General features: G+C 46.4%; 2 protein-coding genes across 2 annotated transcripts in view; one reads left to right on the top strand and one right to left on the bottom strand.

The window, feature by feature from the left end:
• STX8 (syntaxin 8) overlaps positions 1-1,535 on the bottom strand; it is a 252,080-nt gene extending 250,545 nt beyond the window's left edge. The window contains exon 1 of the mRNA XM_047089964.1: positions 1,450-1,535. Coding sequence (XP_046945920.1) covers positions 1,450-1,466 — 17 coding nt within the window. The 5' untranslated portion in view covers positions 1,467-1,535. The remainder of the gene's footprint in view (positions 1-1,449) is intronic.
• A 668-nt stretch (positions 1,536-2,203) lies between these two features.
• Positions 2,204-19,537, top strand: part of CFAP52 (cilia and flagella associated protein 52) — a 44,392-nt gene continuing 27,058 nt past the window's right edge. The window contains exons 1-6 of the mRNA XM_047090127.1: positions 2,204-2,282; positions 9,217-9,416; positions 10,488-10,624; positions 14,611-14,739; positions 18,215-18,314; positions 19,236-19,352. Coding sequence (XP_046946083.1) covers positions 2,204-2,282; positions 9,217-9,416; positions 10,488-10,624; positions 14,611-14,739; positions 18,215-18,314; positions 19,236-19,352 — 762 coding nt within the window. The remainder of the gene's footprint in view (positions 2,283-9,216; positions 9,417-10,487; positions 10,625-14,610; positions 14,740-18,214; positions 18,315-19,235; positions 19,353-19,537) is intronic.

The following is a 19,537-nucleotide window of genomic DNA, read 5'->3' as shown; positions in this document are numbered from 1 at the left end:
CCCCCTTCAGATTTCTTTCGGTTAGAGAAAACAGGAACTAAGGTAGGTCTTTCCTAAAAGCAAAGTGGCATAAGGTGAAGTTTCAAAAAGCCACGGACGCTTGTATATGTATCATTATATGTACATACACACGCATATTATATAAACTAATGTATTCATTTTAAAAATCAATAATGGCTATCATTCCATATGACAAAGTTGAAGATGTTTCTCACCTCTGCAAATATTCAGTACTTCTGAAATTTTCTATCAGGGTGTATACAATTGTTAAAACTTGGTGGGAAAAAATTAGCGTTAGGGGCGCCTGGGTGGCGCAGTCGGTTAAGCGTCCGACTTCAGCCAGGTCACGATCTCGCGGTCCGTGAGTTCGAGCCCCGCGTCGGGCTCTGGGCTGATGGCTCAGAGCCTGGAGCCTGTTTCCGATTCTGTGTCTCCTTCTCTCTCTGCCCCTCCCCTGTTCATGTTCTGTCTCTCTCTGTCCCAAAAATAAATAAACGTTGAAAAAAAAAAAATTAGCGTTAAATCAAGTAAGCCATTGGCCAGGTCACCCAGATCCCAGAGCGTGCTAACTTTGATCTTGCACAACATTCTCCTGGTAGCCATCCTGCCTACAACTTCAACAATTATAAATTCTACCAGAAATATTAACCTAAAACATAAAGTCCAACAAGAACTTTACAAAGCTATATAACACGCTTTTCATTATGAAACAAAAAAAGTCAAGTCCGATATGCCATAGCAATATGTTCCTTGGGGTCAGTACTTGTGTCTGTCGTCGTTCAGTCCTTGGGACTTAATTGTGGAGGGAATGACCCTTACCATCTATTGTTCTGCTGCAGAAGTTGCAGCAGAGGAAAACAGCCTTCGTGACGCTGACTCAGGTAAGGGTTAAATGCCCTATAAACAAATGCGTAATTTCCCTCCCTGATTCCGGTAAGTTTTTTTGAAGGGCCCACAAGATCTAAGTCCTAGAGCCAGCTGGTGACTTAACTGGCGGGTGACCATGCATTCTGAACCTCAGCTTCTCCGCCTGTGAAGTAAGGGGCCGGGGGTGGGGGTCACCAGATGGACCGGCATTGCACGAAAAGGTTACTTGGACTTCACTTTCCCGAGAGCCCAGGGAAGCCAGCATCAGCCACCTCCACAGCCAGGACGGGCGGGAAATCTCCCCAGATGCAGCCGAGAAGGGCTGAAGGCATGTTCCGGGGTTCGGCACAAGCCCGCAGCTCCCCGGGGTTCCCCCCCCCTCCGACCCCGTCCGGGGCCGCCCCTGCGAACACTGAGGGTGGCGGGACACGGCAGGGTCTCCCTCGGCAGGGGAAGGGGCCCCGCTGCCCCTCCCCTCTTCCCGAACGTTCCCCGGCCCCAGAGCCTGGCGACCGCCGGCTCCCCGGAATCCCGGCCTCCCTCGCGAACCCCTCCGCGCGGCCGCCCTCACCCCGGGCTCACCAGGGGTCCGGGGCCATCGCGCTGTCTCCGCCCGCCTTCGGACACTTCCTGCTCGCGGCAGCTGACTACGGCGGCCCGCGCGGCTCACACCCCGCGGTTCGGCCCGGGCGCGACCGGAACCTGCCGTTTCCCCCGGTGCGTGTGCGCTGCGGCCTCCAAGGTAGGGAAGCCACCCCCCCAGCAACCCTTAGGTCGGCGCGAACAGCCCGGCGCAATTAAAATAAAACTTTTGGACAAAAATCGAAGCATTTTCCCGGGAAGGTGGAAGCATCTCAAGCCCTCCGGCAGTTACCCGACGTTGCAACCCGCTTCAAACAAAAAACACACAAAAACTGGACTGTGGGCATAGTTGCACAGCTGTGTACATTTACTAAACCTCAGAGTGAATTTTATACGTAAAGTTATACCTCAATAAAACTTAAAAAAAAATTGTTAATCCTGCTTCAAACAAAGGACCCAAAGAATGGCAATTATAGATTGTCTTATAGCACCCTTCCCTAAATGACACTCGGTGATTGGTTATGCGGTTACGAAAAGAGTCCGTAGGGGGAAACGTGCAGCCAGTGCCCCTAAATTTTCAGGGAAATTGGAAGGAAAAGGAGCCCTCTCTGCTTCCGCAGCGGGAGCTCGGGGCTCAGCAGCCGGGAGCGTGCGCGGGCCTGGGCCCGGCGCGCATGCGCGCGTCCGTTACCATACCTACCAGGAGACGCTGCGCGGCCCGAGGCAGAGAGAGAGAGCGCCTGGTGTCCAGGGGATGGAGAACCAAATTCCTCCCAAGGCCGAGGTGGCCGAGGTGGCCGAGCTGGAGCTTGAGGCCGCGATCGGCTTCAATGGTGAGGCCTCGAACGTGTCTGGGCGGGGGGTTGCAAGCCCTGGGGACGAGTAGCGCAAACAGGGACCGTGGGACACCGGGTGGCACCTGGAAGGCAGCGGGACCCTGGCAAGGGCCAAATTCTCTCCCGCCCCCAAGGCCCTGGGGAATCACATCCTCGCCCCAGACCTCAAAGACCGGGATGGTTTCACAGCACCTAAGAGGGACAAGTGCCTGCTCACGGGACCGAAGCATGAGTGAGGGTGGTCGTAACCCATCTCCCCCTGGTCAGCTCTGCCCTGGCCCTGTGACCCCGCGAGCCCCCGCAGCTGCCTGCCCCTGGGTAACCGCGGGATGGCTGAGTCCTGTTCGGCCCCTGGGCACAACTACCAGAACCCCAGCTGATGTGCCCATGAGAATGAGCTGGGGACCGAACGTGGCAGTGAGCATCCGTTTTAGGGGATGATCTTGTCCTCTAACCCGGAGAAGGACCCTAACACTGAGGGTGTCAGGGGAGGCTGTGGAGGAGGGGAGATGCTTCTGTCCTGGAGGCCTGGCGGTTCTGCTCACACCTTATTTATGACTGCCTGATAGTTTGAACATGAAGGGGGGTAATGCTCTTTGTTTTTGTGTGTGAAGGAAGGAAACAAGCGCGTTACATTTAGAAAAAGCAAACTTTTTTTTTAAAGTGTGTTGTGCTGCCCGAAAGTTTTAAAATTGTAATATTGCAGACCAGAACTGTCAATGGCTAAAGCTTTAGGAACATTCTGGAACCTAGAGCTGGACTCTTCGTGTTAGTTTAACAGTCTCTTACAGATAGTGGGCACTTCTTCGTACATCTGAGATATCGGCCATCTTTAGAGCTGGTGGCAAGGTCATTGGTAAAGGAAGTGAGTGACCGCTGGTGAGTGCAGGGGGTCAGTGCAGAACCTCGAACACAGCGCTCTGCAACTGAATTCATGATGTTTTGTGGAGCTCTAAGAGTAAATATATGGGGAGCTCTAAGAGTAAATATATGAGCCACCTGGTGGCTCAGTTAAGCCTCCTACATTGGCTCACCTCATGATTTATTTCCGGATTCGTGAGTTCGAGCCGCCGTACCTAGCTCTGCAATGCCGGTCCTGGGTCTGCTTGGGATTCTCTCTCTCTCCTTCTGTCTCTCTCTTTAGCTAAAATAAACTTTAAACATTAAAAAAAAAAGTTATAAAAAAAGAGTAAATAGATGGTATACTATATTCCAGTGCCTTCCATGGCCATTACTAGTTATCTTGGCCTTTTAAAATGGCCCAAATTAATGGAATTATTTTTACTTTGCTGGTTTTGTGACAATTTATATTATATTCTTTCCTGTAGTCAAATACACATTTTTCTAGAACCACTATATGCCAAATAGTATGCTGTGTTCTGAGAATACAGGGATAAATCCATAGCCACATTTAAGAAGAAGAGTTTAGGAAACTGGAAAAATACAGTGAAGCCCAAGGAAAAATCAGCCAATGTTACATTTTGCAAAGATAGTGCTGTTAAAGGTTTGGTGTGATCCTTTCAAATATATATTTACATATAAACTTTTTAAAAAATTTTTTTCATTTTCATTTTTTATTCTTTTACATTTATTCATTTTTGAGAGCCAGAGCACCAGCGAGGGAGGGGCACAGAGAGAAAGGTAGACAGAGAATCGGAAGCAGGCTCCAGGCTCTGAGCTGTCAGCACAGAGCCCAACGCAGGGCTCGAACTCCCGAATGGCAAGATCATGACCTGACCTGAAGTGGGATGCTTAGCCAACTGAGCCACCCAGGTGCCCCTTTTTAAAAACAATTTTTAATGTTTATTTATTTTTGAGAGTGATGCAGGGGGAGAGGGGAAGAGAGAGAGAGAGAGGGAGACACAGAATCCAAAACAGTCTCTAGGCTCCCAGCCCAACACAGGGCTCGAACTCACAAACCACAAGATCATGACCTGAGCTGAAGTCAGTGTTTAACTGACTGAGTCACCCAGGCACCCCTAAACCTTTTTTATTTTTTTTTTTATTTTTTTTTTTATTTTTTTTTTTCAACGTTTATTTATTTTTGGGACAGAGAGAGACAGAGCATGAACGGGGGAGGGGCAGAGAGAGAGGGAGACACAGAATCGGAAACAGGCTCCAGGCTCTGAGCCATCAGCCCAGAGCCCGACGCGGGGCTCGAACTCACGGACCGCGAGATCGTGACCTGGCTGAAGTCGGACGCTTAACCGACTGCGCCACCCAGGCGCCCCACCCCTAAACCTTTTTTAAATGAACGGGGGCTCATACTGTATAATTTTAGACTTTTTTTTCCTACTTAACTCCACTTAGCACTATGCCATGTACATTTTCCCTTAGCACAGAGTTTGAGTGGGGGAGGGACAGAGAGAGAGGGAGAAACAGACTCCAAAGTGGGCTCCAGGCACTGAGCTGTTAGCAGAGAGCCTGACTCAGGGCTCGAACCCATGAACTGTGAGATCATGACCTGAGCCGAAGTCCGAAGCTTAACCAACGGAGCCACTCAGGTGCTCCTGTGCAGGGGTTACTATAGGGCTCTTTTATTTTTATCACAAAATAGTGCAACAGAAATTTAGAATGCCATAATAAATACCAAGTATTGCACACAGGATTAGCAAGTTTTGATACTGTTTCTTATTTGAGTTAATTTTTTTGAGTTTGTCTTTTCTTTATTTTGAGAGACAGAGAGACAGAGGCAGAATCCCAAGCAGGCTCTGTGCTATTAGCACAGAGCCTGATGTGGGGCTCAATCCAACAAACCGTGAGATCGTGACCTGAGACAAAATCAAGAGTCAAGCTCAACTGACTGAGCCACCCGGGCGCCCCTTGAGTTAATATTTTTGAGAAAAAAATACACATTTTAAGTCCTCTCTTCTGTCACACTATCCTATCCTTTCTCCCTCTGTAGAGACAACCACTACCCTGAAGTTAATGTGAACCCTTCCCAGCCATGCTTTCAAAGCTTACGGTGTGTGTAAAATATTAAATATGCTATCTATAAATAATTTATACTGTAAATGTGCAAGTTTTTATATTTTATAGAAATGGTTTCATCCTGCACACATTCTGAAGCCTGCTTTTTTTTCCACCCAGCATTTATGCAATCTTCTCATGTTGATTAATTTAACTCCGCTACTCCCTTGTGTAAATACACCAACATTAGTTATCTATTCCCCGTAGATGGTCTTTTAATTTATTTGCAACTTTCTGCTACTACAAGGCTGCAGTGAACACCTTTGTAGTGGCCTGTAGACACAATTGCAAGTATTTCTCTAGGTCACGTACCAAAGAGTGGAACACCTGGGTCCTAGGGTGTGTGCGTGCTCAACCATTCTGAACATGGCTGTGTTGTTTTCCAAAGCTATTCCACCGAAGTACCTTCCCACAATGCAGTTGTATGAGCGTTTCCTTTTGTTCACATCACCGCTAACGCTTGCTATTATCGGCCTTTTTAATTTTAGCTGTTATGATGGAAATGAAACAGTGTCTCATTTGGAATGCAATTCGCATTACTTTGATGGTTATAGTTTCACATGTTTATTGGTTGTTTTTTTTTTAATTGCCTCCCTCCTACATTGCCTGTTCATAGCCTTTGCTCATTTTTCCATTGGAGCAGTTTGTGCTTTCTTATTTGTTTGTGGTAGCTCTTTGTATGTTCTGGATATAATCCTTATCTATTACGTACATTGCAAACATCTTCTCCTGGTTTGGGTTTTTCTTTTCATTTTGTCATTTGTCATCAGAAGTCTTAGGTTCTTAACATAACTGGATGACTACGGTGGCCTTCTCTGTTAGGATTTGCTCTCTTTGTGGCATGTTTAAGAAGTCATCTCCTACAACTTGTGTACACATGAAGTCTTGTTTGTCACAGGTCCTTGATCTACCTGAAATGTATTGTTTGTGGATGGTGTGAGGTAGGATGTGATTTTGCTTTTTCCATATAGATAGTCAAATGATTGCTTATTAGGTAACTGCAATTGAAAAATGTATATATGAACATGAAGAGGGAGCATAGGACAAGCTGAGGGCAAAGCACAAACTAGCATACCCATGCCCCACCCCCCTCCCCGCAGGTGGGATGTGTGTCCCCCGCAGGTAGGATGTGTGACATTCCTGGCTGCCCAAGAACAAAGGAGAAGACAGACAACAAATGGTTAAGCTGATAGAGTCACCATCGGTTTACAAATATCTTAGTACAACTGCAAGAAAAGGGCAATCTAGGGGCACCTGGGTGGCTCAGTCAGTTAAGCATCCAACTTCAGCTCAGGTCATGATCTCTCGGTCAGTGAGTTCAAGCCCCGCCTTGGGCTCTGTGCTGACAGCTCAGAGCCTGCAGCCTGCTTTGGATTCTGTGTACCCCCCCACCTCTCTATGCATCGCCCACTCTGCTCTGTCTTGCTCTGTCTCTCAAAAATAAATAAATGTTTTTTAAAAATTAGGGGAAAAAAAAGGGGGCAATCTTATCAATAGCCTAATGTCCAGGAACTCCCTACTGTCTTAAGGATAGTGTTTTGCTAGAGTGAAAACCAACCTTGGCCTGACAATAGCTAGGCCTCCAGTACCCTGAGAGTCTTTTTCGCATGTGGAAATCCCTTTAAGAAACGTCCTCTTGACTTTACCTCCCCCAACACCATGGTATGTAACCAGTCATTCTTCACAGCCCCAGTGCAGGTCTTCCTGCCACAGGTCCTGTCCCCGTGCTTTAACAAAATCATCTTTTTTGCCCCAAAGACGTCTTTAAGAATTCTTTCTTGGCTGTCAGCTCCGAACCCCACCATCACCCCAAAACCTCATCAGACAGATCACTCCCAAAGACAGAAACCTTAGGCTTTGGAGAACTTACGACAGGAAAAAGGAACAATCTCAAGTAAAGCGAAAGAAATCATTTAGTCAATAAATACATTTGACAATTTGAGCAAAAGAAAAAAAAAAGAAAGAAAGAAAAATCTGTGATCTATTTAGCTACTGGAATCACATTCTGTACCAAAATAAATTCTAGAGGGAGTTAAATGTAAAAGATGAATTCATTAAAAGATGAGAACATGATATTAATAAATATTTATGACTCTTTTGATGGAGTAGGAGATAGCCATAGAATGGTTTTAAAATACCCTAGAATAAATGTACTAAGAAATGTGTGAGATCTTTATGGAGAAAAATCGAAAATGGAAGCCCTAAAAGGAGATTTCGTAGAAAAACATATCCTGTTTTTAGAAAGGAGATTGAATGTATTATTATAAAAATTATTTTTCCTTAATCTACACATTTAATACGATGCCACCAAAAATGATTTTTAACTAATCAAGTTGACTTTACGGTTTGTACTGTAAAATAGTATCAAGCCTAGCCCCCCAAATTCTGGCCAAAATTGAGTGATAAGGGAGGACCTCTCTTTTACAATAAAGCATATTGCAAAGGTTTATAATTGGGGTGATGGTTCTTGCCACAGAGCTGGAGGATGGGGTCTCACTGTGAGAGGTCTGGGCTTCCTTAGAGCGAGGGCCTGGTGGTGACTCGGAACCAAATTATCTTTACCTTGGGGGCAGTGGGGACAGTGAATTCACGTTCGTACTGTGCTTCCCACTCACCCAGACTGGCTGTTGGTATTTCCTGCTTCTCAGGATTCCAAGAATTGGCCTTGCTCTCCAGATTGAGGTTCCTGGACCTCCACCAGCATCTCCTGAGAACTTGTCAGAAATTCAGAACCTTAAGGAGCACCCGGGTGGCTCAGTGGGTTCAGCGTCTGGGTTCAGCGTCTGACTTCAGCTCAGGTCATGATCTCGTGGTTTGTGGGTTTGAGCCCCGCATCGGGCTCTGTGCTGACAGCTCAGAGCCTGGAGCCTGCTTCAGATTCTGTGTCTCCCTCTCTCTCTGTCCTCCCCCGCTTGCACTCTGTCTCTCTCTCTCAGAAATAAACATTTAAAAAAAAAAAGATTAAAAAAAAAAAAAAGAAATTCAGAATCTCAGCTCCCCTTCCAGACCTGAAATCAGAATCTGCATTTTAACCAGATCCCCTGGCAATTTTATGCATTGAAGTCTGAGAAGTGGTATACTAGGCCGACCTTGTCAGTGGAATAAAATTACATATATTACTACCCCCCCACCAACCCACTTGTTTTAGTTGAACTCAGATTTTTTTTATTTCAAAATTTGTATTCAATTTTGTTGTATTTTTTTTTAATGTTTATTTATTTTTGAAAGAGAGAGACAGGCAGACAGACAGAGCGCAAGCAGGGGAGGGCTGAGAGAGAGAGGGAGACACAGAATCCAAAGCAGGCTCCAGGCTCCGAGCTGTTAGCACAGAGCCCGACGTGGGGCTTGAACTCACGAACCGTGAGATCATGACCTGAGCCGAAGTCGGATTCTCAACTGACTGAGCCACCCGGGGCACCCCTGTATCAAAAAAAAAAAAAAAAAAAAAAAAAAAAAAATATATATATATATATATATGTATATATACATTTGTATATATATGTATATACATATATAGGCTACTTGTGCACCTAATTATTACTATTTTTTTTAATATTATTATTATTTTTAAGTAAGCTCCACACCCAACACAGGGCTTGAATTCAGAGAGATCAAGAGTCACACACTGTTCTCACTGAGCCAGCCAGGCACCCCTAATTATCACCGTCTTTGTTTTTTCTTTCTTTCTTCCTTCAATCATTACTATTTTTTTTTAATTTTTTTTTCAACGTTTTATTTATTTTTGGGACAGAGAGAGACAGAGCATGAACGGGGGAGGGGCAGAGAGAGAGGGAGACACAGAATCGGAAACAGGCTCCAGGCTCTGAGCCATCTGCCCAGAGCCCGACGCGGGGCTCGAACTCACGGACCGCGAGATCGTGACCTGGCTGAAGTCGGACGCTTAACCGACTGCGCCACCCAGGCGCCCCAATCATTACTATTTTTAATCTCTCTCTTCTAGGACACGTGCCCACTGGTCTGAAATGCCATCCTGACCAGGAACATTTGATTTTCCCCCTGGGCTGCACAGTCCTGATCCAGGCAATAAATACTCAGGAACAGAACTTCCTGCACGGCCACAGTAACAACGTCTCCTGTGTGGCCATCTCCAAGAGCGGGCTGTACCTTGCCTCCGGGCAAGTCACGTTCATGGGTTTCAAGGTGAATGAACTGAAAAAATAGTTCCTTGTAAATCGATACGGAGGTGACTCCCTAGAACCCCGCCCCCCAACTTCAGGGCAGCTCTGCGATGGTCCCTGGTTTTCCCCTCTTCTTCCTCATGGCCTCCTCTTTGAGCTCATTTTTATTCCCTCCGGCTGAGAGTAAGCACTCTGGTGTCTACACCTGACTCCGCAGAGAGTGGACTGATAATGCTCAGGAACAAAAAGTCCCTGCTTAATTTATTTATTTAAAAAAAAAATTTTTAATGCTTATTTATTTTGAGAGAGAGACAGACAGAGCTTGAGTGGGGGAATGGCAGAGAGAGAGGGAAACAGAATCCGAAGCAGGCTCCAGGCTTCCAGCTGTCAGCACAGAGCCTGATGCAGGGCTCGAACTCATGAACCACGAGATCATGCCCTGAGCTGAAGTCAGATGCTCAACCAACTGAGCCACCCAAGTGCCCCTTTGCTTAATTAATAAATTTTTTTAAATATCTTTGTAATGTTTATTTATTTTGAGAGAGAGAGAGCAAGTGTGCGAGCAGGGGAGGGGCGGACAGAGAGAATCCCAAGCAGGCTCCACGTTGTCAGCACAGAACCTGATGAGGGGCTCGACCCCAGAACAGTGAGATCATGACCTGAGCCAAAGTCGGACGCTCAACCAACTCAGCCACCCAGGTGCCCCCTCTGCTTAATTTTAAATTTTTTTTTTCAACGTTTATTTATTTTTGGGACAGAGAGAGACAGAGCATGAACGGGGGAGGGGCAGAGAGAGAGGGAGACACAGAATCGGAAACAGGCTCCAGGCTCTGAGCCATCAGCCCAGAGCCTGACGCGGGGCTCGAACTCACGGACCGCGAGATCGTGACCTGGCTGAAGTCGGACGCTTAACCGACTGCGCCACCCAGGCGCCCCTTAAATGGTTTCCTCCCTCTTGCCCTTAATGTTTGTGAGACACAGTCTAATCTCCAGAAAAGTGCTCTTACTGATTGTTTTTCACCAAGAGAGGTAGCTCTGTGCTGGGACTCTTCTGAAGCCGGTCTGCGATCTGACAGTGTCTTCTCGCCCCCAGGCAGATATCATTTTGTGGGATTATAAGAAAAGGGAGCTGATTGCCCGGCTGTCACTTCACAAGGGCAAAATCGAAGCACTGGCCTTTTCACCAAATGATTTGTACTTGGTATCACTAGGAGGCCCAGACGACGGAAGGTAATGAACTCAATACGTTTACTTATTTTTCACTGGGCATATTTCTAGTTATGTCATCCTCTCTCTCCCCTCCGATGTTCTCTGTCGGCCTGTCCACATTCATGTGTGTGTCTCATATGAAAAGCCTATGGGGAAAATACGGTAGTGCAACACTTCTCGACCTTAGCTGCATGCTGAAGCCCACTGGGGAGCTTTAGAAAATCACTGATGCCTGGGGGGCGCCTGGGGGGGCTCATTCAGTTGAGAATCCGGTTTCGGCTCAGGTCATGATCTCACGGTTCGTGAGTTTGAGCCCCCGAGTCGGGCTCTGTGACGACAGCGTGGAGCCTGCTTGGGATTCTCTCCCTCTCTCCCTCCCTCTCTGTGACTCCCTTGCGCTCTCTCTCTCTCTCTCTCAAAGTAAATAAATAAACTTAAAAGAATTTTTTTCAAGTATAATAAACAAGGTTATATTAGTTTCAGGTGCACAAAACAATGACTCAACGATTCTAGGCATTACTCAGTGGTCATCGAGATAGATGGACTTTTGAGGTGGACTTCTATCTGTCTCTACCTTCTCCCCACCCACCTCCCCTCTGGCAACCATCAGTCTGTTGTCACTACTTAAGAGTCTGTTGTGTGTGTGTGTGTGTGTGTGTGTGTGTGTGTGTGTTTTCTACATTCGTCTGTTTCTTAATTTCCACATGTGAGTGAAATCATACAGTGATTGTGTTTCCCTGACTTATTTCACTTAGCATCATACCCTCTAGTTCCATCCGTGTTGTTGTAAATGACAAGATTTCATTCTTTTTGGTGGCTGAGGAATGTTCTTATATATCCCACGTCTTTTTTGTGCATTCACTTGTTGATGGATGCTTGGATTGCTTCCATATCTTGGCTATTATAAATAATGCTACAGTAATAATATCTATCTTTTTGAATTAGCGTTTTCATTTTCTTTGGGTAAATACCCAGGAGTGAAATTACTGGATCATAGGGTAGTTCTATTTTTAATTTTTTTGGGAGAACCTCCCTACTGTTTTCCACAGTGGCCACACCAGTTTGCATTCCCACCAACAGTGCACGAGGGTGCCTTTCTCTCCACATCCTTGCCAACATTTGTTGTTTCTATGTTTTTGATTATAGCCATTCTGACAGGTGTGAGGTGATATCTCATTATGGTTTTGATTCACATTTTCCTGATGTTGAGTGACGTTGAACATTGTTCATGTGTTTGTTGGCCATCTTTTTTTTTTTTAATTTTTTTTTTTAACATTTATTTATTTTTGAGACAGAGAGAGACAGAGCATGAACGGGGGAGGGTCAGAGAGAGGGAGACACACAGAATCTGAAACAGGCTCCAGGCTCTGAGCTGTCAGCACAGAGCCCGATGCGGGGCTCGAACTCACGGACCGTGAGATCATGACCTGAGCCGAAGTCAGCCGCTTAATCAACTGAGCCACCCAGGCGCCCCTGTTGGCCATCTTTATGTCTTCTTTGGAAAAATGTCTATTCAGATTCTCTGCCCATTTTTAAATTTGTTTTTGTTGTTGTTGTTGTTGTTTTGGTGTTGAGTTGTATAAATTTTTTATATATTTGGACCCCTTACTGGATACGTCATTTGCAAATACCTTCTTCCATTCAGTAGGTTGCTTTGTTGTTTTGTTGATGGTTTCACTGCGCAAAAGCTTTTTGCTTTGGTGCTTTAGTCCCAGTAGTTTTAATTCTGCTTTTATTTCCTTGCTAGAGGAGACAGATCTAGAAAAACGTTTCCATGGTCGCTGTCAAAGAGACTATTGCCTGTGTTTTCTTCTAGGAAGGAGTTTTATGGTTCAGGCCTCACAGTTAGGTCTTTAATATATTTTGAATTTACTTTTGCGCATGGCGTAAGAAGGTGGTCCAGTTTCGTTCTTTCGCGTGTCGCGTAGCTGTCCGGTTTTCCCAACACCATTTGTTGAAGAGACTGTCTTTTATCCATTGTGTATTCTTGTTTCCTTTATCATAGGTTAATTGAGAGAGAGAATCCCAAGCAGGCTCCACACCATCACCATAGAGCCCAACGAGGGGCTCGAACTCACAAACTGTGAGGTAACAACCTGAACCAAAACCAAGAGTTTCATAAAGTTTTAGGGCATTTTTAAACACTCCAAAAAGAGACCCTACACCCGCTAACAGTCACTCCCAGTTCCCGCTCCCCCACTACTCTCTCAGCCCCAGGCAACCACTGATCCACTTTCTGTCTCCAGAGATTTGCCCATTCTCCGTGTTTCACATGAATGGGATAATATAATATGTGGCCTTTTTTATTAAGCATAATGTTTTCAAGGTCCATCCATGCTGTGGCATGTGTCGATCCTTCACTCTCTTTATTGTCAAATAATATTCCATTGTATTATTTTCTTCACATTTTCTTCATCCATCAGTGGATGGGGCTTTGTTTATTTTGTTTTATTTTTTTATGTTTATTTTTGAGAGAGGGACAGAGACAGAGGGTGACAGGGGGAGGGGCAGAGAGAGTGGAAGCCACAGAATGCAAAGCAGGCTCCAGACTCCGAGCTGTCAGCACAGAGCCTGATGCGGGGCTCGAACTCACGAACCGTGAGATCGTGACCCGGGCTGAAGTCGGACGCCTAGCTGACTGAACCACTCAGGTGCTCCTAGTGGGTGGGGCTTTGGGTCTTCCCCACTTTTGGACTATTGGTAATAATGCTGCTATGAAGACTCATGTACAAGATTTGATGTAGATGTATGTTTTCATTTCTTTTAGGTATGATGTACTTGGTTTTAAGAGTCTTTTTGGAGAAGATTACCTACTTATCATTATAACTTTTTGACTTTTTAAGTGATATTTCTCTCGAGTTTTCCACTTCAGATGGTATCTATCGATTTCCTACCAAGAAAAAAAATTATGGCTCTTACACCACCTCCTACCTCCTCATTTCTACCAATCTTGGTTATACCTTGATTTTAGAGCGCCTGTGATAATACCTTCTACATGTAGAAAATTGGGGAAGCATAGCTAGACATACTTTTGCGTTAACAGAGTTTGTAACATTAGCCTTCTTTTTCTTTAATATTTTGATTCCGGTGTTCCCCAGCATTTTTAGTATTATTGTCTGAACACATTCAGTTTAGGACTAAGTTGTGTGATTACACCCAGAAAGAAGGAGCTGGGATCCAAAGCGGTGCTTCTCACAGTGTGGTCCCCAGACCAGCAACATCGACATCACTGGGGACCTTTTAGAAAAGCGAGACCTCAGGCCCCACCCCAGACCTGCTGAATCAGAAGCTCTCGGGGTGAGTCCCGGCAGCCTCTGTCTGAACAAGCCCTCCAAGTGATTCTGATGCACATTCAAGTTTGGGAACAGTGCCTTATGTCATCCGTCCTCTTCATCGCATTATTCTGTTCTGGAATACTTCTCCTAGGAACTTTTGTTTTACATGAGACAAATGGGTGGTAAACGTTTATGCCTTGGCTATCTGCAAATGTCTTTTGTTTTTTTAATGTTTATTTTTGACAGAAAGAGAGAGTGGAGCGGGGAAGGGGCAGAGACAGAGAGGGAGACACAGAACCTGAAGCAAGCTCCAGGCTTTGGGTTGTCAGCACAGAGCCCGATGTAGGGCTCGAACTCATGAACGGTGAGATCATGGCCTGAGCTGCAGTCGGATGCTTCCAGGCGCCCCTGGAAATGTCTTTATTTTAGCATCAGACTTCACTGATGGGATCACTGGTTTCTAGCCTCATTACCCTCTTCCTTCAAAACATTTTCAGTGTCACCCGCTAATCTTCTAATACCCAGCATGATGGAGGAGACATCTAGTGGGGGAAGGGGGTCAATTCTTTTGTTCCTTTGTAAGTAACCTTTTTTTTTTTCCTTTCTAGAACCACTAAAAAATAATAATAATAAATAAAAATACATAAAATTTAAAAAAAAAAAACAAAAAACTGTTTCTTACCGTGAGAGCCTGTCTTCCCCTGACTTTTTCGGTCCCTCTCGTTTTGGCAGTGTGGTGGTGTGGAACATAGTCAAGAGAGAAGCCATCTGCGGCAGCCCGGCGGCCGGCCTCAACGTGGGGAATGCCACGACAGTGATCTTCTCGAGGTGCCGAGACGAGATGTTCGTTACTGCCGGAAAGTATGTGTCTGCGGTCGGCGTTTTCAGAACTCGTAAACGGCTGTGTTTGCTTGTGCAGAAAGCACGGCCACTCGAGTTTGGGGGGGAACATAGTATTCGTCCCGGCAAATTCCCTTCCGTCGTAAATTTGCGTGACGCTGCAGTCCTTAAACATCCTTTGAACTGGAAGTCTTTTAAATACTGGTTAGTTGAGCATTCCGTGCTTCCCCCTAGAAGGGTCTGCTTTCCCGCTGAATTGATTTCAGGTTCCGGTTACTTGTCACTGATAACACACGCCCTACGATGCATGCTCCCAGGGGAATGTGCCGGAATGCACAGATTGGCTTACAGGTTGACGTTTCTTAGCACCTGCTCTCGAGTTAGGCCTCCTGAAAGGAGAGTTTGCGAATGAACCGTGCCAGGAGCCCTCAGGTGTTTGATTTTTAGCCACGTGAGATCATTTCCAGCAGTGACAGCTTGTCACCAGCCAATGGGGACCAAGCCAGAGGCCAGCATCTGTCTAACAGAAGAAGTTAATTTACAGATTCACCAACAGGGCCCTGCTTGGAGTTTGAGGTGAAGTCCGCACAAAAGCATCCTCTCTAATGTGGTGTGTCAGTTCAGAGGTCGAAAAGCTGTCGGGCGCCTGGTGGCTCAGTTGGTTAAGCATTCGACTTTGGCTCAGGTCACGATCTTGCAGTTCGTGAGTTCGAGCCCCGCGTGGGGCTCTGCACTGACAGCTCAGAGCCTGGAGCCTGCTTCAGATTCTGTGTGTCTCTCTCTCTGCCCCTCCCGTGCTCATGCTCTGTCTCTCTCTCTCAAAAATAAACAACCAATTAAAAAAAAAAAAAAAGCTCTGAACGCAGTGGGGTCGAGGTACCTGTTGGGTGGAACTATCTTTTTCAACCCCTCTGTCGGCTCCCATCTGTGACGTAACTGGCTACTTTTCAGCCAGATCAAAGAAGTGGTCCTGCCCTACGTCTCAGCCATTTCCAGCCCCCACCCTGGGGTATGCAGCCCGCCTTTGTTCCGGGGTAATTATGTGTGTGCACGCGTTTACTTCCTGGCCATGAAACTGGCTGGCCGAATGGAAACCAGCCCCTGGGGAGCGAATCTCACTAGGAGAGCGCCCTGAGCCTGAAGCAGCTGCCCGTGTCCTACCCCTGTCTTCAGAGGCAACTCACCACCACGCAGGGCTTCTTCGTTGGGGTCCTTGTTTCCTGAGGGTCCAGCTGCTGGTGTCCATGGACACGCTTACTCCAGGAGCCGAAACTTGAATTGAAGCCCCTTTCCCCCCTTCTCCTCCCCCTCGTCCTTCCTTCCCCTGCCCCTCCTGCCCCTCCCTCCTCCTCTTTCCCCCCTCATCCTCCCCTCCACCTTTCTCCCTCTCCCCGTTTCTCCCTGTCCCCCTCCTCCCCCTTCCCCTCCCTCTCTCCCTGCCCTGCAAATGAAAAAAATATAAATATTTTTAAGTTTATTTATTTATTTTCAGAGAGACAGAGACACCTGAGAGGGGAAGGGGCAGAGAGAGAGGGAGAAAGAGAGAGATTCCGAAGCAGGCTCTGCACTGTCAGTGGGGCTCAGACTCACGAACCATGAGATCATGACCTGAGCCTAAATCAAGGGTGGGAGGCTTACCGACTGAGCCACCCAGGCGCCACCCCCGCCCCACCCCCAGCAAATTTTTTAAGGACAATCTGTATTCTAGGTCTGCTGTGGTTGCATGTGACAGTGATAGCCGAGAACAAGTAAGGACTCCTGCGTTAAGATTTCTGGTATGGCACCCATGATATCCTCCATGATGGTCCCTATTTCAGATACTCCACTATATCATCCCTCATGAGAGATCCTGCAAATTCCAATTTGACGTCCAAGTGACATCTACCAGGAAGGCCATGGAAAAGCTGATTTTTTTTTTTTAATTTTGAAAGTACGCAAAGTATGTATTGGAACAAGAAATAGATTTGTATTCAAATAAGAAAGTATTCAAAATACTTCTTAAGCACTTACTATGTGCCTAACTCTGGAAGCTAAAAAAAAAAAAAAAAAAAAAAAAAAGGAAAGCTGAACTTGATCTATTTTTGTTTTTTTATTTTTATTTTCTTTTAAGGTTGACTTACTTAAGTAATCTCTACGCCCAATGTGCCCAATGACCCTGAGGTCAAGAGTCACATGCTGTACTGATGCGGCCAGTCAGGCTCCCTGATCCGTCTTTTTTTTTTTTTTTAAATGCTTGTTTATTTTTGAGAGAGAGAGAGAGAGAGACTGAGTGTGAGTAGGGGAGAGGCAGAGAGAGAAAGGGAGACACAGAATCTGAAGCAGGCTCCAGGCTCCAAGCTGTCAGCACAGAGCCCGATGAGGGACCCAAGCTCACGAATTATGACATCGTGACCTGAGCCGAAGACGGACGCTCAACCGACTGAGCCACCCAGGTGCCCCCCCCCCGATCAATCTATTTTTAAATTAATCTTTCCTGCCTTCAACCGTTAGCTTCAGCTCTGATGTTGACCGCAATATGTTTCTACAGTTACAAATTCAGATTAGCTCAATGTGTAATGAGTAAATGCCAGTTATATGCCAAATCTCGTGTCAGGTACTGATTTCGTTTGGCCTTTGGTTACTTAGTCTCCTTTCTCATGAAGACAGGATTCTCCCTAATGAAGTACTTGCTCTTGAAAATATTTCCTCACAACTGCAGACCTTGAAAGAAACATACTTAGTGGGGCGCCTGGGTGGCTTAGTCGGTTAAACATTTGACTCTTGATTTTGGCTCAGGTCATGATCTCATGGTTCGTGGGATCAAGCCCCGCGTCAGGCTCTATGCTGACCACGTGGAGCCTGCTTGGGATTCCCTCTGTCTGCCCCTTCCCTGCTCTCTCTCTCTCTTTCTCTCTCTCTCAAAAATAAATAAACCTAAATTTTTTTTTAATAAATAAACTTAAAAAAAAAAAAGAAACATACTTAGGGAACTCTGGTTTGCCCTCTCTTTTTATTTTATTTATTTATTTTGAGAGAGAAAGCATGAACAGAGCAGAGAGAGAGAGAGAATCCCAAGCAGGCCTTGCACTATGAACCCAGAGGGGGCTCGAACCCACGAACCACGACATCACGACCTGAGCCGCAATCAGGAGTCAGACGCTGAACCGACCGAGCTGCCCAGGCGCCCCTGGTTTGCTCTTCATTTGTTTAGTTTTTGGCATTTCTGTTTGCTCTCACTGCAGTGGACAGAGCGCTCGTTGGGTGTGAATCCTTGCTCTGCTGGTGTTCGGGCTCTGCGTTTTTCTCATTTGGACAGCGGCGGGATCCGAAAAACTACTCAGAGGGTGGCTGGAAGGGTCGAGTGGAAGATTTTAAGGAGAACCCTGGGCCTAGCAAACCCTCAGCAATACCCCGTTCTGTCCCCCTTAGCTGCCTCTTCAGGGGGAATACAGAAAACAGAGAAGATATGAAGAGGCTCTTACATGGGTATCCATTTGCTTGGGGTTCTCTTCCACAGCGGGACAATTCGAGTATGGGAACTGGATCTCCCAAATAGAAAAATCTGGCCAACGGAGTGCCAGACCGGTCAGATGAAAAGAATAGTCATGTGTATTACAGTAAGTATGACTCTTAAGTGTTACTGTCTGTAACCATTGGTACACATTCCAAGGGGTGTGCGCGTGTGTGCGTGTGTGTGTGTGCCAGCTCACGTGCACACATACGTAAGTGTGTGTACCTTGGGCTGGGGGTAGGCAGGTGAGATCTGGACATAAGGGATGCTGATTGAGGAAGCACAGGTGAGGGAGAGACTCACTGCCCAGACACAGCTCCGGGAAGGTCTCATTTTACCGGGACTGGGGCTTCCATCAGACCCCAGAAACCCGCCTCACCTAGACAGAAGCCGTGTGGCCAGGAGGCATTCAGAAGCCGCAGCACACTCCCATGCCACTGTTTCTTGCTTCCACCACTGGAAAGAAAGTCCCCAACAGTGACACTCATGGTTGAAATGCAGTCTCTTCTATAAAGAGGAATTATTCCTATGTTTTTAATGTGGACGCATGCGTTCACACAGATGACTCCCTTCCCCATGGACGTATTTCTCTTTAGGCAATGCGTCCTCATTTTATACAGACAGACTTTGGAAAATATGAGATAAAGCAAACACACATTCTCTTTGGAGGAGCAAACCTTCATCCCAGGAGCCCTACAGAGGCATCTCCGGAACCGGAGCTGGCGGGATATCTACGCATGTGGATCTAACGCCAGACACTATAGGCTTCCCCCGGAAATGCACAGGCTAACTGGACTCACATATTTCCTCCATTTCTGAGTCTGGCGCTAATTCTGCCCCCCACCCCCCCAACCCCCCTGAGGCTGTTCTTACCCAACGTAGAGTCTGCAGAAATTGAAGTAGCTGTGAGCACCTTTGGAGGTCTTTATGGGGCCTCAGAGAAAGTTCGTCCCATCCCTGATCAGGGCCCATGGGCATCGCTGAGAAAAAAACACCGGTCTTTACGTCCCTCCTCCTCTCTGATCAGATTGCCGTCGATGATAGCTTTTTCTACCTTGGTACCACAACTGGAGATATTCTGAAAATGAACCCAAGGACCAAGCTGCTGGCAGACACTGGGCCTGCGAAGGACAAATTCAGCCTGGTGAGTAGAGACCCCCAGAGTCTGCTCTGCCCTGCTCTTTTCCGGTGATTTCCTCCCTCCACTGGTAGCACGGACCTACATTAAGAGTCTGCGTTCAAAAGAAAAAGTGTATGTTGTACCGAAGGCCACGCCGAAATTTGCAAGGTGCATAAACTTCTTCCCTGAGCAAACGTATTTGTCAGCAT

The sequence above is a fragment of the Lynx rufus genome, unplaced genomic scaffold, assembly GCF_022079265.1.
Source record: "Lynx rufus isolate CCGP_SWC_20201006 ecotype Redwood Valley unplaced genomic scaffold, mLynRuf1.p SCAF_28, whole genome shotgun sequence".
NCBI lineage: Eukaryota > Metazoa > Chordata > Mammalia > Carnivora > Felidae > Lynx > Lynx rufus.
Note: the sequence above shows the minus strand (reverse complement) of the source record. Positions and strands in the feature narration are given on the sequence as shown.